The sequence below is a fragment of the Palaemon carinicauda genome, chromosome 8, assembly GCF_036898095.1.
Source record: "Palaemon carinicauda isolate YSFRI2023 chromosome 8, ASM3689809v2, whole genome shotgun sequence".
Taxonomy (NCBI): Eukaryota; Metazoa; Arthropoda; class Malacostraca; order Decapoda; family Palaemonidae; genus Palaemon; species Palaemon carinicauda.
In genome coordinates this window covers 13,886,169-13,900,582 of record NC_090732.1, presented here as the reverse complement: position 1 = coordinate 13,900,582, position 14,414 = coordinate 13,886,169, and the positions used below count along the sequence as shown (strand labels likewise).

At 35.3% G+C, this 14,414-nt stretch overlaps 1 protein-coding gene across 2 annotated transcripts in view; it reads right to left on the bottom strand.

The window, feature by feature from the left end:
* Nucleotides 1-14,414, bottom strand: part of DAT (Sodium-dependent dopamine transporter) — a 285,224-nt gene that overhangs the window by 57,185 nt on the left and 213,625 nt on the right. For both annotated transcript variants that reach the window (XM_068378502.1, XM_068378501.1), the window contains exon 6: nt 9,041-9,179. In XM_068378502.1, the coding sequence (XP_068234603.1) occupies nt 9,041-9,179 (139 nt within the window). The remainder of the gene's footprint in view (nt 1-9,040; nt 9,180-14,414) is intronic.

Here is a 14,414-nt window from a genome sequence, read left to right as displayed (position 1 = left end):
TAAATATATATATACTGTGTGTATGTGTATATATATATATATATATATATATATATATATATATATATATATATATATATATATATATACATATATATATATATGTGTATATATATATATATATATATATATATATATATATATATATATACATATATATATATACATACATATATATACATATATATATATATATATATATATATATATATATATATATATATATATATATATATATATATATATTCGGTTACACTCCGCTCTCCCCGTCCCTTTGATAGGGGAAGAGGGAGTGGTTATACGATAGTGAGAGGTGGTGTGTTTGTGTGTGTGTGCATCTCTATCTAAATATCTAGCCGTCATTTCCACACACATAAGGAAACATATAAGTTTTCCGTTAATAAGTGCTTTGGAGTTTTGGACAAGGGAACATGGCTATAAATTGTTCACATCCAGTTTTCCGTTCTTAGAGTTTCAAGGAAGCATATAGTTTGTTAACCTTTTCAGTGACAGCTTCATTAAGGGAGCCATGCCCCTTTTGGATGACTTATTCGAATAGAAAATGACTAATCTTGATGAGACTCATGGATCATGACACATGATGACTTCTAAATAAGCTCAGGACTTGAATAAAATGTCTTTCTAGTTTTCGTGGACTATTGTCACTATTTAACTTGGAATGGAGAATACTCCTTTCTTATTCACATCGTTCAATACTATTAGAGTAATTCATGATAACTTTAGTTTATTAACCAGCAGAACGTTCGCTGTAGACATTTCTTTAATAATCTACTTTTGAATCATAGTCAAGCATTATTTTCAATACCATAACATATGGAGGTAAATTGAATTGATATTTCTCGAATGCCACAATCAATATTTTGCAACCTTATCCCTGATTTGCATTATTGTGTGATTGTTATATCAGAATCTGTTTTCCAGGTATTCGATAAATAAGGGCTCTCAGTGAACCTCCCACCTTCAATTATATAGATCTCCCTTGCCTATGATATTGTCAGTGTTTTTATTATCATTATTATTACTTGCCAAGCTACAACCCTAGTTGGAAAAGCAGAATGCTATAAGCCCAAGGGCCCCAACAGGGAAAATAGCCCAGTGAGGAAAGGAAACACGAAATCTTTTTCTTAAGAACAGTAACATTAAAATAAATAATTCCTATATAAACTATAAAAAAAAATAAACAAAACAAAAGGAAGAGAAATTAGATAAAATAGTGTGCCCGAGTGTACCCTTAAACAAGAGATCTCTAACCCAAGACAGTGGAAGACCTTTACAGAGGCTATGGCACTACCCAGATTAGAGAACAATGGTTTGATTTTGGAGTGTCCTTCTCCTAGAAGAGTTGCTTACCATAGCTAAAGAGTCTCTTCCATCCTTACCAAGAGGAAAGTACCCACTGAACAATTACAGTGCAGTAGTTAACCTCTTGGGTGAAGAAGAATTGTTTGGTAATTTCAGTGTTGTCAGGTGTAAGAGGACAGAGGAGAATATGTAAAGAATAGGCCAGACTATTCGGTGTATGTGTAGGCAAAAGGAAAGTGAACCGTAACCAGAGAGAAGGATCCAATGTAGTACTGTCTGGCCAGTCAAAGGACTGGTAGTATCTCACGGAAGGATGAGATTTTTAAACCCTTACTTTGTGTTCAATCCCTTCGTCCCTTGGAACGGACTTCTACCGGAGGTAGTGAATAGTAAACGCGGTAAACGAATCCAAGAAGTTAGACAAGATCCTAAAAACTCTCTAAACGTTTAAACTACTTCGCTCTAACCAAGAGCAAATGGAGTCTCTGCGGATGAACTAAAAAGTCTTTGTGACATCCAAAATTCTTGTAACCCTTTGTTGCAGTGTGTAATGCGTGGACTCTCTCTCTCTCTCTCTCTCTCTCTCTCTCTCTCTCTCTCTCTCTCTCTACTGTCGACCTTTAGCGTGTTCTTGAGCTTCGTACAGTAGGACCTTCGCATCACAGATTAGCGTCCTTCCCTACAATGAACATCCTAATTTGTTCCTATCGATACTCGCCCTTCAAACATACGTATCGCCTTCTCATTTGGAGGAAAGCAACTCGGGAAGGCGAGCAATTCGATATAGCTCGTTTGTTTGGGTTGTCGAGGCAATTACCTTAAGTGGCCTGGAATGGCCCTTAGAAAATAATTACTCGTATCATTTGGCAACCAATCCATTCGTACCTATCACGGACATTAAGTTTAGTGGGGATATGCATTGTCACTCACGTCTGATTCTCCTTCGTCTTTTCAAAATTCCGACTGAGGCTGGAAGTGGTACTCTTAAGGTGTTCATAAAATATCCTTGGTGCGAACTCTCACATCGCCTAAGCTAAGAGACAGAGAAGGGAACACTCCAGGCTTTACATTAGGGGCTTTTCCTGCCTTCAGATATTGGACTGCTCTTTTTATGCATTTATTTGCGATTCAAGATCTTCCCTGTAAGAGGACGCAGATATCACTTTTTATTAGTCATTTGCCAGATCACTTTTCCCCAATTGTATAATGATTTAGATGAACAATGTATGCAAAGTTGATTGCCCAAGTTATCTACATCATTAGAATTAAAAGAAAAAAAGGAAAATACAAATGAAAGAAAATTGGAGGAAAAACAATTCGTTCAGAAATATGTATTTACTGTTTTTTTTTGCTCTAGGTGCCAAATGAAATGGGTAGACATAAAACCGATTTCAATTTAAGCGGAAGGCTATAGACACGTCTCGTATTAAGGCCCTTTGCGTCCTGTTAGATCCCTGGGGCTTGTAGCATTCTGCTTTTCCAACTAGCGTTGTAGCCTAGTAAGTAATAATAATAATAATAATAATAATAATAATAATAATAATAATAATAATAATAATAATAATAATAATAATAATAATAATAGCCGTGGGAGACGACGATGATGATGACGTATTAAGGCATCGAAGCATCGTATCTTCATCTTAACATCAATCTACGGAGTGCATTTTGATGCTGTTTTGGGAGTATAATATTGGGAAACTGTAAACATAGCTGACCTATCGTTATAAAATGAACAAATCGATATAATGACTGTGAGGCCTACAACAGCAGATTCTACGAAAACCAGGACGTTATCCATCCATCCATCCATATACCAAGGCACTTCCCCCAATTTTGGGGGGTAGCCGACACCAACAATGAAACAAAACAAAAAGGGGACCTCTACTCTCTATGTTCCTTCAGCCTAATCAGGGACTCAACCGAGTTCAGCTGGTACTGCTAGGGTGCCACAGCCCAACCTCCCACATTTCCACCACAGATGAAGCTTCATAATGCTGACTCCCCTACTGCTGCTACCTCCGCGGTCATCTAAGGCACCGGAGGAAGCAGCAGGGCCTACTGGAACTGCGTCACAATCGCTCGCCATTCATTCCTATTTCTAGCACGCTCTCTTGCCTCTCTCACATCTATCCTCATATCACCCAGAGCTTTCTTCACACCATCCATCCACCCAAACCTTGGCCTTCCTCTTGTACTTCTCCCATCAACTCTTGCATTCATCACCTTCTTTAGCAGACAACCATTTTCCATTCTCTCAACATGGCCAAACCACCTCAACACATTCATATCCACTCTAGCCGCTAACTCATTTCTTACACCCGTTCTCTCCCTCACCACTTCGTTCCTAACCCTATCTACTCGAGATACACCAGCCATACTCCTTAGACACTTCATCTCAAACACATTCAATTTCTGTCTCTCCATCACTTTCATTCCCCACAACTCCGATCCATACATCACAGTTGGTACAATCACTTTCTCATATAGAACTCTCTTTACATTCATGCCCAACCCTCTATTTTTTACTACTCCCTTAACTGCCCCCAACACTTTGCAACCTTCATTCACTCTCTGACGTACATCTGCTTCCACTCCACCATTTGCTGCAACAATAGACCCCAAGTACTTAAACTGATCCACCTCCTCAAGTAACTCTCCATTCAACATGACATTCAACCTTGTACCACCTTCCCTTCTCGTACATCTCATAACCTTACTCTTACCCACATTAACTCTCAACTTCCTTCTCTCACACACCTTTCCAAATTCTGTCACTAGTCGGTCAAGCTTCTCTTCTGTGTCTGCAACCAGTACAGTATCATCCGCAAACAACAACTGATTTACCTCCCATTCATGGTCATTCTCGCCTACCAGTTTTAATCCTCGTCCAAGCACTCGAGCTTTCACCTCTCTCACCACTCCATCAACATACAAGTTAAACAACCACGGCGACATCACACATCCCTGTCTCAGCCCCAATCTCACCGGAAACCAATCACTCACTTCATTTCCTATTCTAACACATGCTTTACTACCTTTGTAAAAACTTTTCACTGCTTGCAACAACCTTCCACCAACTCCATATAACCTCATCACATTCCACATTGCTTCCCTATCAACTCTATCATATGCTTTCTCCAGATCCATAAACGCAACATACACCTCCTTACCTTTTGCTAAATATTTCTCGCATATCTGCCTAACTGTAAAAATCTAATTCATACAACCCCTACCTCTTCTAAAACCACCCTGTACTTCCAAGATTGCATTCTCTGTTTTATCCTTACTCCTATTAATCAATACTCTACCATACACTTTTCCAACTACACTCAGCAAACTAATACCTCTTGAATGACAACACTCATGCACATCTCCCTTACCCTTATATAGTGGTACAATACATGCACAGACCCAATCTACTGGTACCATTGACAACACAAAACACATATTAAACAATCTCACCAACCATTCAAGTACAGTCACACCCCCTTCCTTCAACATCTCAGCTTTCACACCATCCATACCAGATGCTTTTCCTACTCTCGTTTCATCTAGTGCTCTCCTTACTTCATCTATTGTAATCTCTCTCTCATTCTCATCTCCCATCACTGGCACCTCAACACCTGGAACAGCAATTATATCTGCCTCCCTATTATCATCAACATTATATATGTGAATAATATTTTCCGAATAGTGTATATTTCAATATAATTTCAAAAATCTAGAAATTAGCTTTAGCATTTTTGTTATTTAGTTTTAACTACATTTACATGGTTTAACTTTTTTTTTTGGTTTATAAGCCATTACAATACTTGAACAAAGCTTACTAAAATAGAAATTTCGAAAAATTTAATTTATACTGAAGGCTTGTAGTATTTTCCTATTCAATTTTACATATTTAAACAAAAAAAATATAGTCACACCTTTAGTTCTTCGAGCACGAAATATGCTTTAGATTGCCATTTATAATATCATATGGATTTTCCTTGGATGTTGATTCATGAATTTTCCCCTTTAGCTAAATTTCCTTCCAAACACCCAGTGCCAGTAAATAACGTTTGTGCAGACAAATTTAAAAATGCATAAAGATGTACGTATTCAATTGGCTATTTGGTAAGCTTATTATTAAAGCATAGATGATGTTAAGTTTTAACGTTATATATCTCTCATTATTTAACAACTGGGGCCCTTTCGTAGTTGATTTGGGGCAGATCGGATGTAAAATGTCAAAACTTAAGACTCAAAAACCTCATTCTAAAAGTGAAACAAATACAAGAACATCAACTAATCTAAGGTTCCAATCTAACCTAACCCAGGAACTGTATCCTTACCTACCAAGTGGGGGGGGGGGCTACACCCCTGGGGACACGCCCCCCCCCCCCCCCCACCTAGCCTATCCTAAGACTAAGTCTCAACCCATGTTTGCTTCCCTACTGGCTTCACTCCAGGCAAGGTAACACTAAATCAACACTGAATCACAATATTTCGTAAATCGTAAAATAGCTTCATATTATTGTATTTCAAACAAAGGTAACCGATATTACCCCATAGAGAAAATTGATTTGATAAGTAGTGAGAAAGTTAACGCCTGTCCCAACGAAATGCATTCTCCACAACAACTATCCAATATCTATGTTTATTGGTCTCTGTCTTAGCCCATGAAATATGTCAAATTGCACTATACTCAATTTTCTTTAATGAGGCGCATTTGCACTGATTTGCAGCGGTGCCCTTTTAGCTCAGAAAAGTTTCCTGCTATCTGATTGGTTAGAATCATCTTGTCTAACCAATCAGCGATCAGGAAACATTTCCCGAGCTAAAAGGGCACCCCTGCGAGTCGGTGGAAATCTGCCTCACTAAAAAGAATTGACTATAGATGCTGTTAGTCAAAATATAAAGTCTATCGAAGTAAATACACTGATTTTGATCTCATTTAGACTTAACGTTTCCTAGCATCTCTCACTATTGGCCTGTTTATAATGATGTGGATTGAAGGTATGTAAAGTTTAATTCAAAAGTCTGACGACACTATAATGTTGATCAAACTAACGCATTCTTGACACTTGGGAGGTGATTGAATTTGACTGTACCTTTGGACAAGCTACGTCTCGACCCTTTCTTATATTACTGTCATTTTAAACGGTATAGTTGCTATAGATTTCATTTAATGTTATTTATAGCTCTTTTATTTGTCAGTTTCTTTTCCTTGAACCATATACCCGCTAAACTTTCAGACTCAGATTTGGCTTATTAAAAAAGTAAGAACAACAACAGCAACAACAACATAATAATAATAATAATAATAATAATAATAATAATAATAATAATATCAGTAATAATAATAATGATGATAATAATGATGAAAAAGATAAATGTAAATAAAAAATGTATTTTTTACCAGTCAACTTCTATTGCCTAATACCATGAAACACTTTTGCATTTGGCCTCGTATTTATCCTTCCTGGAAATCCTACACTGCAATTTTGAAGGGATCATTTTCACTTCCGGATCCAAACAAACACCGCAATTTTGGATGCCACTTTTCAATTTGCATTTTGATTGAGCGATATTTTTCTCTGGCTTTGCCATTAATCGGGAGTCAGTTTTTTCTATTCAAGTCGTTTGAAGGTTAGTCAGTATGTTGTTTATATACCAAAGTGAGAGTGTGAATCTTATCGAAGATTTTTTTTTGGAGAGAGAGAGAGAGAGAGAGAGAGAGAGAGAGAGAGAGAGAGAGAGAGAGAGAGAGAGAGAGAGAGAGAGAGAGAGAGAGAGAGATTGATTGATTGATTGATTAAGATATTTTTTGGTTTCTTAAATAAATATCTACTTTGGTTACCGTAATTTAAACTCGATCGATCGATCGAGAGAGAGAGAGAGAGAGAGAGAGAGAGAGAGAGAGAGAGAGAGAGAGAGAGAGAGAGACAGACAGACAGAGAGAGAGATGGGGGGGGGGTTATTTGGTTATTTTTGAGTTAACTGCAGGCAACGAAAGGAATTATTTCTTATTTCTTAACACTATAATGCAAATGATGAAAAAATTAAAACACAATGATTACCACCGCAGTATTTTAAAAGCCTACAGGATAGGTCTGGTAAACCAGTGGCTATATACTTCTCAGACCTGAAGAATACAATAAAAAACAGGAAAGATTTTCTTTAGTATTTAGAAAAGTAAAAAAGAAAAACAAAACAACAACATAATTAAAGCTATCGCCACTTTAGGCCACCTTGTGGTACGTCACCATCAGGCGCTTTGGCGCGAACTGGAAAAGATGCCCTTGGCGCTGACTAACCGAGAGGTAGGTGTCAATACCAGAGACCACGCCCCGAGGGTCGAAATGCTCTGAGAGAGAGAGAGAGAGAGAGAGAGAGAGAGAGAGAGAGAGAGAGAGAGAGAGAGAGAGAGAGAGAGAGAAAACGCGAATGTTTACATAACTTTAATTGGGTTGCATAAATCATTTGCCATTTAAGAAATGTATTAATGATAACATTAAGTAGTAAATATTATCCAATTGACCATGATATATAGTAAGCTTCTTCTTGCTAGGTAGTATTCTGGTTGTCTCAATTTCAATTCAATAATTTGGTGAGAATTTATTTCATTGTAAATGTTGTCAACTGAATATATACGAAACATTATAAATCCTAACATGAGATCAAAATTCAATATCTGAATATCATTAAATAAAAGATGTATATTAACCGGATAATTAAGTTAAAGTGGATACAAGAAACCAAAATGGGAAATCTCCCGTAAATATTATGGTAACAAGCTACTTTAATTATTGAAGGCACAATACATTTTGGACTCATGATTTCTTTTTAAAACTGTGTCAGAACAGTCGCTGATATCCCTTTGGATATCCAATCTAGCCTCCTGGGTCGTACAGAGGTAACGTTATTTGCCTAGTATTCGCGTGGCAGCAGATCGATCCCAGCCCGGGACCGTGAGTGTAGGCTGTTTACTGGGGAGGCCACTACCCTGGCTGGGCACCACAGTGGGGGGTTGGGCTTGTCCGGCTGACGTTCTGGTGAGCACTTAATCTGATGAAACTAGAACTGAAACCAGAGACACCTTCGGTTTTACTGTTTCTCCGAAAACACGAGAAATCGTCGTATATGAGGTTGCAGTCACTGCAATAAACTATCAAGCTTGAGCGGGACTCGAACACCAGTCCGGCAGATCGCTAGGCAGGGATGTTTCCAATAGGCCACCACAACAGTGGAGAATTTGCATACACTAATTAATTTTTCTCGTTTATAATACTTTTTATCTGGTGTGATATAAGCGTTTCAATGATTACTACTTCTTTCTTAATCTTCATTCTGTTTTGCCATTCATGAAGCATAATCATTCAATCAATGAAAATGTCTTGAAAAAAGAAAATCAAATAATTAACGAAAGACTGACTTTTCTGAACGAATTCGTTTATAGTCTATATTTCCTTTAGAAAGGGAGATGGACTATATTAGGGGCTTCCTAGCAGTTCTTAAGATTCGCTAGCTTTGTAACAAAAACTAAACCTACCTGTAGTAAAAGTGTTTTTCCAAAGGAGAAATTATCAAGAATGGCATTATTTAATAATTATTGGTGCTACTACAAAGAAATCAATAACAAATGAGTGACCTACCTCTTCAGAATCGAATGTTTCCATTCTAAAAGTAGAAACAACGTATATCAAAAAGGGGAAATACCAGTTGGGTTACTGACCTTGCCTGAAGTAGAGATGCCTTTCCAAAGGGAGAAGTAACAGATGATATAGACAGCCAGGAGGCAGAGGGCCAAATCCAACTTGATGTGACCCAGGTCAGCGATGCCTGTACTCCCTTGCAGCTGAAGGACCTCTCGTCTGTGTTGAGAAAGACAATAGATAAGAGGTTTTTGAGGATCACTATGAAATATTTTTAATATATCATAATATCGTTAAGAAACTTGAGTGTGTTTATGAAAAATGACCGAGCAGTTACGTCATTTATTTATGAATTTATGATAATGTATAAGATTTTAATTGACTCAGGGTGATAAATCTTGGCGAATTAAGGAGGCACTTCCATTGTTCGTGTTTTTTTTTTTTTTTTTTTTTTTGTTAAAGAAACAATTATGAAGGAGAAATATTGCGCCAATGTATAAAAAAGCAAATTGGAATTCTAAAAATATATTCTGATAAGATTATTTGAAATTTTTAATATAAATTCAGGTTAAAAAGAAAAGGGTATTTTTTTTTCCAATGAAAAAGAATATTTACTATTCTTTCCCTGTTATAACATCTATCTATCAGACACATAAGAGACATGAATAAAAGATTGAGATTTTGATAATAAATAAACAGCAGAAACTACGCAAAAATATAATTAATTTTCCTTTTGAGCAAACCTGATGTAAATAAGTAGTTGTACTATAAGGTTTAGTTTGGCCAGTCTGCGAAAGTCTGCCTCAATATCTATCAATATGATAATAATTTTTTAAATTCTAATATCAATAATTATTCTAAAAATTCTAGAAATGATAATAATCTTAAAAATTTTAAGAAAATTAATAACAATAATTTTGATAATAATAATAATTTTAATAAAAATAATTTTCAATCATTTTAATAATAATTATCTTAATAATCTTATTGATAATAATTTTACCAATTTTAATAGTAATCATAATTCTAATGATAATAATAATTTTAATAATAATAATAATTCTAATCATTTTGATAATAATTAGTGTAAAAATAATTTAAATAATACTAATAATTTTAATAACAATCATTATCTTAATAATTTTAACAATAACTCAAATGCTGCAAACTTTCATTTGCATCTTCGACTTTTCACTTAATATCAATGCGGGCGAGAGAAATTATTTATGTACACAACTATTTCTCTTCATAGGTGTATCTGTATATGAATTTGCGTCTCGTTTTCTTGAAGAATTTATTGTTTATATATGGAAGCTTTATTCTAAGGTTACTATTCTTAAAATGTCTTATATTAATAGTTCATTACTTCTCTTATAATTTACTTATTTCCTTACTTACAGAGCTATTTTTACCTGTTGGAGCCCTTGGGCTTATAGGATCCTGCTTTCCCAACTAGGGTTGTGGCTTAGCTAATAATAATAATAATAATAATAATACAATAATAATAATAGTAGTAGTATTAATAATAATAATAATAATAATGATAATAATTATAATAATAATAATAATAATGATAAAATAATAAGAAGAATATTAACTAAAGCCATAAAGAGGTACTTTAAAAAATGAAAAATTTCACATTAATGTTCAAAATTTCATAACCAATGTTTGAACCATTTTCGCGGCACTTATTTTACATTCTCTCACACCTTTCCCATTACTATGATTGATGCTTTCCCTGCAACAAGTGGGCCCAAGAGGCTCGTGATATGTAAATGAAATGCGACGGGAAAGTACCGCAGAGTTTCGAGTGGGGTTAATTTTTTTCTTCCTTTCCTCTTCACAACAGTTGAGACAACATTTTTAAATTTATAACTTAGTTTATTGGTTAAATTCAAATCGATTTTCATATATACTTAATCTGATTTATTTCAATAACAAATCTCTCTCTCTCTCTCTCTCTCTCTCTCTCTCTCTCTCTCTCTCTCTCTCTCCATCGCTCCCTTTCATCTCTTAAGTGGCCCTGATCGCAATTACTCATCGGCCAATATCACCATTTCGACGCAAGAGATTCTTCTCCTTTGATCCCCTTATAGGCGTACATGTACATACGCATGATGTACACGCATTTGTTTATTTAACTCTCAAGTTCTTTCTTTATTTTATCACTATTTCCGTAAAATACTCAGGTTTAGAAAGATGCGAGACTTTCTTCTCTTTGTACAAAAGATCTCACCACTCGGATATTCTATGACGATTAGATATATCCCCGAAGAGCATTGCTCATTTCCTCTTCTTAAAATTGTGATAGAGAAACCATTACACAAATTGTGATAGAGAAACCATTACACAAATTGTGATAGAGAAACCATTACACAAATTGTGATAGAGAAAACATTACAAAAATTGTGATAGAGAAAACATTAAACAAATTTTGATAGAGAAACCATTACATAAATTGTGATAGAGAAACCATTACACAAATTGTGATGGAGAAACCATTACACAAATTGTGATGGAGAAACCATTACACAAATTGTGATAGAGAAAACATTACAAAAATTCTGATAGAGAAAACATTACACAAATTGTGATAGAGAAACCATTACACAAATTGTGATAGAGAAACCATTACACAAATTGTGATAGAGAAACCATTACACAAATTGTGATAGAGAAACCATTACATAAATTGTGATAGAGAAACCATTACACAAATTGTGATGGAGAAACCATTCAACAAATTGTGATAGAGAAACCATTACACAAATTGTGATAGAGAAACCATTACACAAATTGTGATAGAGAAAACATTACAAAAATTCTGATAGAGAAAACATTAAACAAATTTTGATAAAGAAACCATTACACAAATTGTGATAGAGAAACCATTACATAAATTGTGATAGAGAAACCATTACACAAATTGTGATAGAGAAACCATCACAGAAATTTTGATAGAGAAACCATTACACAAATTGTGATAGAGAAACCATCACAGAAATTTTGATAGAGAAACCATTACACAAATTGTGATAGAGAAACCATTACACAAATTGTGATAGAGAAACCAATACACAAATTGTGATAGAGAAACCATTACACAAATTGTGATAGAGAAAACATTACACAAATTCTGATAGAGAAAACATTAAACAAATTTTGATAGAGAAACCATTACATAAATTGTGATAGAGAAACCATTACACAAATTGTGATGGAGAAACCATTACACAAATTGTGATAGAGAAACCATTACACAAATTGTGATAGAGAAACTACTACACAAATTGTGATAGAGAAACTACTACACAAATTGTGATAGAGAAACCATTACAGAAATTGTGATAGAGAAACCATCACAGAAATTTTGATAGAGAAACCATTACACAAATTGTGATAGAGAAACCATTACAGAAATTGTGATAGAGAAACCAATACACAAATTGTGATAGAGAAACCATTACAAAAATTCTGATAGAGAAATCATTAAACAAATTTTGATAGAGAAACCATTACACAAATTCTTATAAAGAAACCATTATACAAATTGACCTCGTGTCGATCAAGATACCAATCTTAGCTTCCACTCAATTCCAAAATCTATTTATTCCCATGACGACTCTATCTCCTCAACACCTAACGACCATTGTAACAACAGGTTGCCCACCTCTAGTCGTACGAGCTTTTTTCCCCCTACGACCCTTTCTACGACCGACCCCCCTCCCCACTCCTCTAAGCCTCCACCACAATAGTATTTTTTGCTATTATGCAGTAAGTGCAGGAACATGTTGGTTGAGGGGGGGAGGGGCATTTTCAGTTTTGAATAGACCGATGTGGCATAAAGGAAAGATCTTTATAACCTCGCCTTCAACCCTAATGGATCACTACACCGTGATCTCTCTCTCTCTCTCTCTCTCTCTCTCTCTCTCTCTCTCTCTCTCTCTCTCTCTCCTCTCTCATTTTCCTTCTTCTCCTCCCTATCTGCTTTCTTCACCCTCCTTGGCCTGGGATCTTATTAATAGGGGGTGTTGCCAGTTTATGGGTGAGGGGTCAGGATTGGTAACTGGAGAGACCTCCCCACTCCTCCTCCTCCGTCTTCCCCAATGCTCCCTAAACTTCTTCATCTTCTTCATTCCTCTAATCTACCTTCTTTTCTTATATACATTTTACTTGATTTCTTGATGTATTTCATCTACTGTGTTCCATATCATGTTAATCTCTCACACTCATTGGAATTCAGTCATCTCTGTCTTTTATTTAATCTTACATATTTTCATGGTTTTTATAACAGGCGTAACCTATGCGCTATTTACCCCAGTATGTCTAAGTTCACCCCACCCTGCGTCTCTCTCTCTCTCTCTCTCTCTCTCTCTCTCTCTCTCTCTCTCTCCTCTCTCTCTCTCTCTCTCTCTCTCCGTCAAGATCGATTACCCTAATGTGATAAAACAGAAAATTCTGAGCAACTAATTGCTTCCACAGTATTTAAGTGTAACCTTCTAATTTCATGGAATTTTAACTTTCATATCAGAGAAATTTGATTCCCCGTGACAGAAAGACAATTTAACAATCTGTTGTAACGGACAATGTTAAATGCAAATATTTTCTCCAATCAGGAACAATATGAATAAGTTTGCCAAGGCATTTTCTCCTTTCAGAGTAGGCCTACTATGCCAAGTAAGAGCACGTGTTGATGAATTATGTAGCATGAGTATTTAAACAATTATAAAATTTTCTGATATTCCCTTCTACCTTAAAATACATAATTGTTTTGTTGTTTGCTATATCATTTAAAATATAATTCTTTTGTGCCATTTTATTTCATTGATATTTTCAATAGTATTTACGTATTGTTCATTATTAACAAGTTAATGAACATTTATATAATCTTATGTTCTTTGAGTAGTCTTGATTACCTTTTATGTATTCAGAAGCAATCATTTTGCCTCATTTAACTGAATTGAAATTCAAATGCTATATGGCATATACATACCCGTGCTTATGTGTATGAGAGAGAGAGAGAGAGAGAGAGAGAGAGAGAGAGAGAGAGAGAGAGAGAGAGAGAGAGAGAGAGTTTATTTGGACTAACAATTGATGATTTGTACGATTTTCTAATCAGTCATTAACAGAATCAATTATAATTTCGTATTCTGTGGAAAAATACACACCCATATAAATATATGTACACGAATGCATGTATATTTCTGATCATTATTTACGTTTACATTTTGACATGAAATTTTTGATGAATCATTTTGAAATACGAGGTGTCAAGGACCGAGTTCACCTTCGAGACAAGTTGAGAAAAAGTATACGGTATAGAAAGGAGTGAAGCTGCAGAGGAAAAGGATGAAAATTTTCTTCTTTTTTATAATTCGCGAGGCATCCTCATTGTATATTTCCGATCATTATTTACGTTTAGATTTAACGGGAATAGTTTGGTCTTTAATCTAG